The 13,418-nt window shown below is 38.0% G+C and overlaps 1 protein-coding gene across 1 annotated transcript; it reads right to left on the bottom strand.

Moving 5' to 3' along the window:
• Positions 1-1,138: 1,138 nt before the first annotated feature.
• Positions 1,139-13,124, bottom strand: NKX2-2 (NK2 homeobox 2). The gene is made up of 3 exons (XM_069954739.1): positions 12,922-13,124; positions 3,846-4,511; positions 1,139-2,403 (listed from the first exon to the last, which is right to left on the bottom strand). Exons 2-3 carry the CDS (start codon positions 4,108-4,110, stop codon positions 1,847-1,849), a joined length of 822 nt encoding a protein of 273 aa, XP_069810840.1. The 5' UTR covers positions 4,111-4,511; positions 12,922-13,124; the 3' UTR covers positions 1,139-1,846.
• Positions 13,125-13,418: the final 294 nt, after the last annotated feature.

A 13,418-nucleotide genomic window follows, 5' to 3' on the forward strand; every position in this document is an offset into this window, starting at 1 on the left:
ATGTTTGTTTATAAACATTGTATCCTCTGATTATAAATCGTATATATGTCTGTTTAGAACATTGTATTCTGTATGTTTATAAATCGTATATATATGTCTGATTAGAACATTCTCCTCTGTTTATACAAAGTATCTACGTTTGTTTAGAACGTTGTATCCTCTATGTTTATAAATAGTGTCTATGTTTGTTTAAAAAAAAAAAACAATTAAAGTCTTTGCTGTGTGAAATTGTCAACAAAATTAATTCACACTAATGTAACCTGCTTACATATAATAATAATAATATTATTATAGAGCATTAAGAGTTCATTTGTGTCCCTGTAAATCCGATTATATCTCACAATTAGTTTATGAACACACTTAACAGCGAATTACAGAACATCACTGTCATGGTGAATTAGGAGATTTAGGTAACCTTTTAACTATGATGAATACATACATATATATATATATATATATATATATATATATATAGTATTTTCTTTAATGGAGATCACTTATATGCGGCTATTGATTACAGTGCTGGGAATAGTCAGCAATATCATGACTGCAAGAACAGAAAAGACTAAATATTGACTAAAAGACAACAATGACACAACCTGTATTTCCTAGAAAAGCAAATTTAGGCCACTACAAGAAGATTTCCTCTCACTTTATGAAGCAGCCCTAAGAATGGGAGCGTTGTTAAGAGACTGAGAGGTTTCCTTGCTGAAGGGTCTCTTTGCTGCTGAAGTAAGTGGGGTTTATTTCTTGTGCTAACTTAACTTTACCTCTGCTGCCTCTTAACATAGACAAATAGAGCAATCGTATCCAGGCAAACACATAGCACTGAAATAACATTGTGGCAAGTCATTCCTCAACTCTGGATTGTATAAAGCTATTGCTTACACATGGGATGTGAACATAGACATCTGCCTTTCCATGCCATTGCTAATACTTGAGATGTATGTTGCATTCATAATAATAATAATAATAATAATAATAATATATAAATAACATAATTATATACTTGTATGTAATGATAAGAGAAGCGCTAGATATCATGATAATATATATAAAAAATAAATAAACAATAATAATAATAATAAGCAAATAATGGTATAAAATACTATTTCCTATCCAAAAATTCAAGCACAACTTTGAATTTTTTAACACATCATTTTATTAAAATTCTTATAAAAAGTGAAAATCTCCTAAGGAGGCGGATTTTTTTTTCTTTTTTCTTTTAATCATACATAATCAGATGCATATTTCTATGGAAATGACTTTGAATTGTTTTTAATTTGTGGTTTGCTTTGTGTTTTTTTTTGGGAGTAATTGCATAAAAACGCCCTGAAGGTTACTGGTGACAACAATAACCACAAATATTTACAAAAAAAAAAATCTAAATAGTTGGTCGGACTTTATACATGGCCATAAATATTTAAAGTTTCATATAAAAGGAGGAAATAAAATTTTCTCTATTTTTTTTTTTAAAGTGATTCCACTTGCTTTAGGTACGACTGACAACATTTCTACAGCACACAAACATACTTTACAAAAAAAAAATAAGGATAAAAATAAAAAATAAAAATAAAAAACACAAAAAAGCAGAAATATTTCTTTCTTGTAGGTAGGCAGGTTCACTGTCATGGAGGAAATTTTGTAAACATGGAGCACAAGTACCAGAATCTTTTTTTTTTCCAAGATGATCTGACCTCCCATTAAAAAAAAAAATTAAATAAAAAAATAAACATAATCAATAATAATAATTATTAGAATATAATAATAATAATGTTTCTTATTTTACCCAACAGTCTTTTTTTTCCACCATTTTGGAGTACATCAGTCTTTTGATAATAAAAGTTCACCAAGTCCACTGTTGGGCTTGCACCAAGTGATGAGCTGTTGGGTACTGGGGGTTACTGGCAGAGCTGTACTGGGCATTATATTGCATATGCTGTAATGACTGGGCGCTATATGCTGAGAAAGGGATGCCAGCTGGAAAAGTGGCCGCTAAGTCCTGAGCTTTCAATGTGTGGCATGGTTTACCATCTCTGACTAAGACTGGTACTGCCACCCTTCTAGGAGAGGGAAGAGGGGTGACTTCCATACCTTTCTCTGCCCGTGCCCTCTTCATCTTGTACCTGTGGTTCTGGAACCAGATCTTCACCTGGGTGGGGGTGAGGCGGATCAGGCTGGCCAGGTGCTCTCTCTCTGGGGCTGACAGGTACCTCTGCTGCCTGAACCTTCTCTCTAATTCATAAGTCTGTGCCTTGGAGAAGAGGACCCGTCTTTTCCTTTTCTTCCCAGAGTCTGCACTGCTGGATGTCTCCTTGTCGTTGTCTGGGGATTCGTCTGCTGAGGGTTCTGGAGACTTGGGTGAAGAGTCTTGTTGGGAATTGGTAGATGCAAAGCCATGTACTGCAGAAAGTGCAAGACAGAGGGGGAATCACTGGGGTAGTTCTCAGCAACATAACACAGTACAGTGCAGGTCTGTCTGTATAGTGGGGTATATTACTACATGCCCATAAGATAGATATACATACATGGACACACATAGATAGATAGATAGATAGATAGATAGATAGATAGATAGATAAAGATAGCTATACATACATGTACATACATATATAGATAAAGATATACATACATGTACACACAAATATAAAGATGTATGAAAAAGATAGATAGATAAAGATATAGATAGCTATACATACATACATGTACATACATATACATATATATATATATATATATATATATATATATATATAAAGATATACATACATGTATACACATATATAGATAAAGATGTGTGAAAAAGATAAAAAAATATAGATAAAGAGATAGATAGATAGATAGATAGATAGATAGATAGATAGATAGAAAAAAGATAGATAGATAGATAGATAGGAGATAGAATATATATATATATATATATATATATATATATATATATATATATATATACACACATAGAGATGATATATAGATGATAGATAGATAGATAGATAGATAGGAGATAGATAGATAGATAGATAACAGTCTACATTCAGCCTTCAAGACACACTTATTATCATGTACCACATGCTTTGTGTAAACTATATAATTTTGTAAAAATGTAATACATGTATAGTGTAAAAAGTATCTGTATTCTCAACCAAAAAAAATATCTTCCTTTCTTTCTTTCCTTTTTCTATTATCCATGCTATATAAATATAATAATATATAAAAAAATATAATAATAATCATATATGGAAATATAATTATTTATATATATATATATATATATATATATATATATCCCATAGTTGTATGTGCTCACATAAGTGTTTGGCCATACATCACCCCCAAGCCTCTGAATGCTTCCTATATTCCTATATCTCCTCTCCCTTCCGCATTGACCTTTCTCTCCCATCCAGAGGATCCATACATTCCAGTTTTGTCCAATATACGAACAGTCTGTACATTATGGGTCATCTAGAAGTTGGTCTCTGTGGCTACAGGGGGGCTATTTTCGTCCAAGATACGTGAATTGATTTTTAAAGAATAACCCAACAATTCCTTCATTGAGGAGCACAGCCTTAGCCTCGTGTAGACATTTTATTTTCCTGCCAAAAAGACTGATCTTCCAAATCTATCCACACAAAGATCTCTCTGTATGGGGGATATTGTAGCTAGAAAGTGGAGTTTATCGTTTATTTGTGTTTCATCTGGAGACATAGCAGTGATAGCCAGGGCTAGCATCCTGATTGGGGGAGGGTCTTTAATAGAGAATATATAACATTATATGTCTATGTTACCCCCAATGACTATAACAACATGTAACAATGATACAACTATTCTCCATAGCAGGTACTTACAGGAATACTGGATGCTCTCAGTAGTAGCCAGCCACCGTGTATAAGGATTATCGCTATTGTCATAGAAGGGGTTTTTCAGAGGCAGACCTTGCACAGCTTCTAGGGTGCTCTGACCTAACCCCCCAGCTTTTTTGGGGGGTTCAGACCCTTCTGTATCTTCATCAGCCCCTTCAGTAATTGATCCTTCTTCATCATTGGTGTCAGGCAAATCTAAAATGTCCTTGACAGAAAACCCAGTTTTGGTGTTGTTGGTTATAGAAGACATGTTCTCCTGTGAAGGCTGCAGTCAACCAGTGATGATGATGATGATGATGGTGATAATAACAACAATAACAAAAACAATCCTCTTTGCCACAACAAAAAAAAAAAAAAAAGAAGAAGAAAAGGGAGAAGAGGAGCAAAAGCAGTAGCTGCAGAAGAAGAAGAAGAGCCCACACACAGGGCTTCCCAGGCAGCTTGTTGGTGGATCTACTGCAGATGAGTGATATCACAGAGCACAAGAGCACACAAGCTCCTCTCAAATAGTTTGTAACTCCAGGAAAAATGCCAAAGTGTGCTCACTTCAGGGTCTGGCTGGAGCACACTGAGCAGTTGCCTGCTGCCTGAAAAAAATAAGCCATAGCTGGAGTGATGAGTCCATATAGGGTTGGGTCTTCACACATGAACCTGCAGAGAGGAGAAAAAGTACATTAAGATCCAGAAAGCTTGGCCACGTGTGGGCGGGTCCTGGGAGTCAAGTGGATGAAGACAGTGTTTGCAGATGTGAAATTGTGGGTTTTGGGGAGATCGGAGCCTTTACCATTGGTGCTTCAGCACATGATGAGTGGTATAACGTGTCAATTAATTACAAAGATGGGGAGGGCCTTTTACATAGTATTTACATACAAAGGACCTCCAAGTAGCTGAGATTCTGCACACTTGAGACCACGTTCAAACAAATTGTCTCCCTCTCTCCTCTTCTTTCTCCTCATCCTTTAGAAAGAGATTTGTAGCAAAGCAAGAATATTGAGTATTTACAGAACCTACAAGACCCACTCAAGATATTGGGCTTTACCTACTAAACAAGATGCTATTCAAATGGCAAGAGACCAACTTATGTAAACCTCTTAGGTCAATATTGTGGTTGGGGCTTAGGGATGAGTAGTATAAATGAAAAAAAAAAAAAGCTAGTATAATTGATTCTACTTGGCTCCAAAATAAACTAAAGTGTGTAGAAATGTAATCGTCCTGGGAGATTTGGGGACTCTTTTGTTCTAAAGGTAAACCGTGGCCATTGTATTGTCTAGACACCTTGTAACAATGTTACTATGTAAAATAAACCTGTCCATTAGCTTTCTGATGGGTTCTCAGGAGGAAATACAGTGCAATGATGGTTTGTAAATAAGATAATATAGGTGGGATGTAATTAGGATGTCTAGGCTTGCCTTATAGACCATTACTGTCGTGTTTATTGTTTGTTTCATGTTTGTTTACAAAATACTATTGCAAATGTTTATAAATACATTGTATTACATTGTATGATATTTATTTAGTGTTAGTTATATATTTGTGTTATGACAAGCCTACATATCGTTAACACCATAAATTATTATTACATGTTATGTTTCAGGATTAAATTGCTAATATATATATATATATATATATATATATATATGTTATTATATGTTAGGTTTTAGGATTAAATTGCTAATATATATATATATATATATATATATATATATATATATATATATATATGTTATTATATGTTATGTCTAAGGATTAAATATTTATATATGTTATGTTATTATGTGTTATGTTACACGTTATGTTTGAGGATAAAATTGCTAATATATGTATATTTACATATGTTATGTTATTATATGTTATGTTTTAGGATTAAATTACTAAATATATATATATATATATATATATATATATATATATATATATATATATATATTTACACACTCACACAAACCAAAACGCTCTTAAACCAAGTTACTGTTACACCAAGATACCACTGTATATATATATATGTATCTATCTATCTATATATATATATATATATATATATATATATATATATGTAACACACACACACACACACACACACACACTTTACTTAATTTTCTCTTAAGCAGATGATATACCCTGACCATTGTAGGAGGCTTCTAGTGCTGTAGGCTGTGGTCATCCAGGGGGTCTAGGGAAGTTCTCTGACTTTCTCCCACCACTGTACAGCAAGAGGGGAAAAAAAGTCTGGGAGATGCAGAAGGGAGCAAAAAAAAAAAAAAATCCAATGGATTATTGTTGATCAGTTGATTTCAGTATCTGTGTGCCTCCCATCTAGTATGTGATGTGTGTGACAATGCCATGGGTCTTAGCAAGCCCCCAGCTCATCCTGGGTGGTCGGACCCGGGCAAACACAAATACAAACCGATTGCTAAGCTGCGGACAATGGGCGAAATGTAGACAAATGTCCGGCTCCTGTTGGATGCCTTTGTCAGGGCTCAGTTTTTGCATTTATTTCAGTAGCCAAATAATACATGATTGACGCCCTCTTACAATGTGCCCTAACTGTTTGGGATAAATCTGAGGTTGTTGCTAGTTGTCATGGCATTCAACCTCTTTCAATGGGGCTATCTCTTCATTCAGTTCTCAGCCCCTGCCGCAGCTTTAACCCTTTGGCCGGCTCAAGGTTGACTTGGCGAAGAAATGGTTAATTTTTTTTTTTTTTTTTTTTTTTTTTTAGACAATAGTAATTAGCTTTTTTTTTATTTTAGATATGTAAATTAAAAAAAATAAATAAATAAATGGAAATACAAGAAAGCAAAAAAATAGGTCTGTACATATATGAATGCAGCCTCAAATAAAGTTTTCATTATTATAGTAATATTATGTGGATAAAATCTTAACATTTAATTCGATGTATCTAATGTGTAGAAATATAGGCCTGCTAACTGCGGATTATTACATTATAGTCTGACACTGAAATGCTGCTGACAGCAAGGTGGTCCTCATGCCTGGAGACCCCCAATACTATCATTCAGGTGCTGCATATACAACCACTGGAAACTCCTGCAAGGATCACCTGACAGGTAACATAAATCCTGATGGACTTTTGGCTCATTTCACAGATCACACAAGGACTCTATTCATCTGAACTGCAATAGTTGTAATATTTGCCCGAATATGCTGCCTATCTGCAAGGAACCCAGAGCAGGAGATACAATTTACAAATATACAGTATATATATATATATATATATATATATATATATATATATATAGAATGAATAATGATTATAATAATAATAATATAACATCACACCTTAGAATCGATCGTATAGGTGCTCACAGATTTATAGATTTCCTAGAGATGCATCCCAAAGCAAATGACATTATATTATGGGGTTCCTATCTGTTTTCCTATACTGTGATTTTATATCATATGTTTAATTTATTGGACGTTAGTTATTATTACGTTTAACCAATTCCTGCCTGCCACTGCGTTAAAAGTGAAATTGATCATGTGATGTAGTAGATGGTAGAACAATATTTTAACTTGGGATGTTAAATATTATCTATCTATCAATCTATCTATCTATCTATCTATCTATCTATCTGATTTCCAATCATCTATATATCTGTTATCTGATAAGAAATAATTTCTCAATTAATCAATGAATGAATGAATGAATCAATCAATCAATCAATTAACCAGTCAGTCTAACATCTATCTTCTATCTGTCTATCTATCTATCTATCTATCTATCTATCTATCTATCTATTCATCTGTTTCTACCAGACAAGCTTTAATCGTATGGATTTCGATGTATAGTCGTTTTCTATCAACCAGAAATGCTTTTATATTACAGTTTACTAGAGCTATATTCTGTTTCTGTAGCTCTCTACACGTTTGTATTCTTGATCCATTTGACTTGTTATTTTGGCAAAAATGTTGAGAAAAACACAATTCAAAAAGAAAATGAAGCTTGATGTATGCAAATAAATGATGGAGTGGTGGAGGGGGTGTATGCAATAGTGCTATTATAATGGTGATCACAGACAGGAACCACTATATTGTGATATAATACTGCCACATACCGAACATGGACTACTCTGCCCTACAGTGTGGATAGGGATATTGATGTAGCACAGGGACAGGGGTATGGGTTTAGCACATGGACAGGGGTATGGGTGTAGCACAGGGACTGGTGTATGGGTATGGGTGTAGCACAGGGACAGGGGTATGGGTGTAGCACAAGGGTATGGGTGTAGCACAGAGACAGGTGTTTGGGTGTAGCACAGGGACAGGGGTATGGGTGTGGCACAGGGACAGGGGTATGGGTGTAGCACAGGGACAGGGTATGGGTGTAGCACCAGGGTATGGGTGTAGCACAGGGACAGGGGTATGGGTGTAGCACAGAGACAGGTGTATGGGTGTAGCACAGGGACAGGGGTATAGGTGTAACACAGGGACAGGGGTATGGGTGTAGCACGGGGACAGGGGTATGGGTGTAGCACAGGAACAGGGGTATGGGTGTAGCACAGGGACAGGGGTATGGGTGTAGCACAGGGACAGGTGTATGGGTGTAGCACAGGGACAGGGGTATGGGTGTAACACAGGAACAGGGGTATGGGTGTAGCACAAGGGTATGGGTGTAGCACAAGGGTATGGGGGTAGCACAGGGACAGGGGTATGGGTGTAGCACAGGGACAGGGGTATGGGTGTAGCACAGGGACAGGGGTATGGGTGTAACACAGGGACAGGGGTATGGGTGTAGCACAGGGACGGGGTATGGGTCTAGCACAGGGACAGGGGTATGGGTGTAGCACAGGGACTGGTGTATGGGTATGGGTGTAGCACAGGGACAGGGGTATGGGTGTAACACAGGGACAGGGGTATGAGTGTAACACAGGGACAGGGGTATGGGTGTAGCACAGGGACAGGAGTATGAGTGTAACACAGGGACAGGGGTATGGGTGTAACACAGGGACAGGGGTATGGGTGTAGCACAGGGACAGGGGTATGAGTGTAACACAGGGACAGGGGTATGAGTGTAGCACAGGGACAGGGGTATGGGGGTGGCACAGGGACAGGGGTATGGGTGTAGCACAGGGACAGGGGTATGAGTGTAGCACAGGGACAGGGGTATGGGGGTAGCACAGGGACAGGGGTATGGGTGTAGCACAGGGACAGGGGTATGGGTGTAGCACAGGGACAGGGGTATGAGTGTAGCACAGGGACAGGGGTATGGGTGTAGCACAGGGACAGGGGTATGAGTGTAGCACAGGGACAGGGGTATGGGTGTAGCACAGGGACAGGGGTATGGGTGTAGCACAGGGACAGGGGTATGGGTGTAGCACAGGGACAGGGGTATGAGTGTAGCACAGGGACAGGGGTATGGGTGTAGCACAGGGACAGGGGTATGAGTGTAGCACAGGGACAGGGGTATGGGTGTAGCACAGGGACAAGGGTATGAGTGTAGCACAGGGACAGGGGTATGAGTGTAGCACAGGGACAGGGGTATGGGTGTAGCACAGGGACAGGGGTATGGGTGTAGCACAGGGACAGGGGTATGAGTGTAGCACAGGGACAGGGGTATGGGTGTAGCACAGGGACAGGGGTATGGGTGTAGCACAGGGTTATAGTGTAGTGTTTGGGGATTGGGAGACTTGTGGGATTATTTGAACAAGTGAGCAAGGAGGAAAGAGATGTGACTGTGATAAGTGGCTGCACTTCAGCTCAAGTGCTCTCTGCTACTATTTACCTGTTTACTTTTACAGGTAGTTTTATAGCACAAGGCACCAGGCTTTCGACTTGTAGTAGCAGAGAGTCTTTTCTACTAATCAATAGATATACTTCCCTCTTCACACCACTGACCTCCATGGAAGTATACATGTAAATCAGTATAAATCCATAACCCATAATCTATCTAATATATATATATATATATATATATATATATATATATATATATATATATAAATAATTGAACAATAGCTCATTTTCATATTAGTCCACCTAACCTCCCCATACTCCAAAATAACGAATATAGGCATAATTATATAACATACTTATATAATATAGTCCCTAATATACCATATATAACTCTACTAAATGCAGAATAAAGTCATTAAAGTCCATCTCCCAACCCCATAGACAAAAAAAAATCCTCAATTTCTATATAGCCTCAATTTTTCGACTGTACCATAAAGTGAATATTTAAAAACCAAACTAACATATCTTTTGGGTCTCGTTGTTGACCATGGAACCGTAAATATTCCTATTCCACAGCAATATTTCCTAACAGTCCCATCACCCTCCTTGTCTCCTCATTTTCCTATCATCCTGCCATCTCCACCTCTTCTCCATCTCTCCAATACTCAGCTTCTTCTTCTCTCTCACCATCCAGTTCTCTGTCTCTACATGGCTTTATTTCCTAATCTCTCTTAACACCTCTCTTCCCCTTCTCCCACTATTATTTCTCCTATATATTGAAAGTTCCTAGATAATGACCTGTCTTTTTGACAATTGGATTAGAACACCGCTAGAGTATTTCAGAGCAGGTTGTATTTTTTTTCTTCTCCTTCTCTCCCATCTATCAGCAGATTATCTCATCCAAAATTCATGACTCCCCTCTGCATGAAGCAGGGACATGACTGTTTATTCTCCCTTTAATGAAACTTGTTGTTACATGCATTTTCATGGCTTGATAGGAAACATGTTGTATAAAATAATATTACTAAAAAAAAGCTTAAAAAATAATACAAAAAACACTGACCTCTTTTCATGAAAAGGACCCAGTGCCAGAGTTCTGTCTTACTTCTGGCATACAGTCCTAATATCTGATAATGGATGGGCATTGATAAAGTTAGTGTAATTTCATTCATTAAAGTGCTCAATAGCATCATTATATCTCCTCCAGGATGACATATAAGGCTGACCCACTGCTCATCACACAACACAGCTCAGATAACAAGCTTCAAGTGGATTAGTCTATTGTTTGAATAGTTCCAAGGTGCAAGCAATTGTTTTCTTTTTCATTCACTTCAGACAAACAAAACATATTACACCTTAACGCTCTGCTGAGGATTACTGAAGCTGACACAAAGGCTTTGTTGGGTTGGATACTCTTCTGCCATCTAGGACTTGATACTCTGGATTGGTGCAGCACTTGAAATCAACTTGGAGGCAATACATAGTCCAATTTAGACCTGCCAATTATTCTATGCTGAAAGCACAAAGAATGGCATATAAAAAGGCACAGGTGGGAATCAATGAAAAGTTATAATAACAACAGGAGGATGACACTACTGCTGGCAATTTATGGATTCATACAAGCCAAGCTATACAATTGACCATACACTCACTCATATTTAGGGGGCATTTATTAAAATCGATTGGATTGTGATAATATTAATGCTAATTCTGTTATTTTTGTTAACAGAATTTGAATAAAAGTGCAGGTTTGGCTATTTATTAGATCGATACAAAGTCAACTCATCCACCTTAGGCATCTCCCCATGACAAGCTGCTAATTATTTGTTCAAAATACAACAATCTAAATTGGAATTTTTATTCTATTTCACCAAAGTGTGATAAACCCATTCGGAGGAAATAAGCTGGGGGGATTTATTCTTTGTATCAGTCACATTCCACGATGTGGATGGATCCTGAGGCTACACAGGAGGACTTAGCTGTGGGATTGAACCTAGGCTACAGTAATGAATGCACCAGCCCCAGATTTAATGTATAGCCTGGGTATATTTAAGGGCAAAGCTATGGCACAGCCCCTGGGTTCTTTATTTTATGTGCTGTCCATTAGGAGAGTTTAATATGAAAATCAAACCCTTTGTTTCCCCCAGGCTAACATTTTCTCTTTATTCATCATTGCCTGCTCCAGAAATGATTAAATATGTCACAAGGAGATTAAGCACCCTTATTTTCCCTGCGGAAACAGCCATTTCAAGCCTAGAAATGATAAAGCTCAGTAGTTTATGGCCTGATTTCACGTTTTTTATTTTACAATGCTTTAAGCATATCCTTATCTAAACGTGGCTGCTACAAAAAAAAAAAAAAAAAAAGAAGAAAAAAGAAAAAAAAAAACCTGCCCCTGCTGCAGGACATCTGTGGGAGGTTGGAGTCAAACTGTGATAATAAATGAAGTAGACAGAGGTGCACATGTTATATGTCTTATTGCTCGTGATGTCCAATGCATGGTGAATAAACAGGATTTGCTATGGAAAATTAAGATAGCAGTAAAGCATGTTCTGCTTAATACATGCCCTATTCTGAATGATAAGGGATAGGAGACAGGGAAGAAATCATGGAGGTGGTGGAACATTACTGATCCTCCAGCGGTCTCTACTGACTCAAAAGAGAATTGCTCAAGAGTTCCCATCACACTTCGTGTCTGCAGAAGGAAGGGTAGTAGTCATGGAGGAAACCTGGTCCACTGACACCTTAAAGTGTTCTTCAGGACTCTTTAATAGGGCAGCTGTAGAATATAAGGCACCATGAGCAAGGATGGGGCTTCAACAACCTAGAGCAAAAGAAGAGCAATAACCAGCAGATAGAATCTGGCATCCCAGACAGAGCAGCCTGATTTATTAGCCAGCTATCTCTATCAGACCATCTGCAGGCTCTACTAGTGCTTCTTCTAATGTCACCTGTCTCCTCCATACTAGTCAGTAGTAGCACAGGGGCACAACCACCTGCTGCCCCACAGAGAGATGAGCTTCCCCCCCTTTACAAATCCCGACAATTGGATTTAGAAAACGCCATTAATTTCCCATTAAAACCCACATCACATAGCAGCAACATTAGCAGCACCATCTCAGTCCAGGAAAACCATGATGACAGATAGTTGTTGTTTTTTTTTTTCTTCTTCTTCTTCTTCTTCCCCCCAATCCAATCCACAGCTCAGATCAAACGATTTGCAGTCTCTTTTGTGCACTTGCAAATAAACTTATCCCTTTAATCCAGTCATTCAGAGGAAACAACTGCTCAAGAATAGAGATGTAAGACTTTTATTTCAGCTAGAGAAGAAGAGAGAGAGAGCAAAGAGGAGGAAAAAAAATCAGCTCACCTGGTGGCAGATGAAAGTAGGAAGCCAGTGGAGGAACAGCTGGGGAGAGTGATGGGTTTCAGCTTTGCAGAGGTAAGTAAGGAGGAGTTGGAGAGGCAGATAAGGTGGCACTCTAGGCACAAGCTGACATACTCTGCTGCACTTCTCTCACTGTGCAAATACATTTATTTGTCCTTCTCTTCAGTTGACCCACATGTCTCCTTCTCCCTCTCTCTCTCACACCAACTCCTCTCTGCTCCTATCTGTCTATTATTACTCTCTGAGTTCCTCCTGCAGACTGCAGTCACCCACCCCCACTCTCTTAAATTGCAGGTTCTGTTTGTTTTTCTTCCCTGTGACGTGAGGCAAAATATTGGCCATATGTTCATCGGTAATAAATTGGTTATAAGTGCAAACACCCCCTTCTCTCTTGATAGCATTCATCTGGCATATACTTGTCTATGTTTCCCAGTAGTTGCTTCAATGCATATTGTTATGCTCAAGGACTGTACACACTG

Source organism: Dendropsophus ebraccatus, chromosome 15, assembly GCF_027789765.1.
Source record: "Dendropsophus ebraccatus isolate aDenEbr1 chromosome 15, aDenEbr1.pat, whole genome shotgun sequence".
In the NCBI taxonomy this organism is placed as follows: Eukaryota; Metazoa; Chordata; class Amphibia; order Anura; family Hylidae; genus Dendropsophus; species Dendropsophus ebraccatus.

Excerpts from the sequence above, each read along its gene's own strand:
- NKX2-2 (XM_069954739.1), bottom strand. The coding sequence starts at position 4,110 with ATGTCTTCTATAACCAACAACACCAAAACTGGGTTTTCTGTCAAGGAC. Across the intron at positions 2,404-3,845 it reads TGAGAGCATCCAGTATTCCT|TACATGGCTTTGCATCTACC; the intron begins GTAAGTACCTGC and ends CACTTTCTGCAG.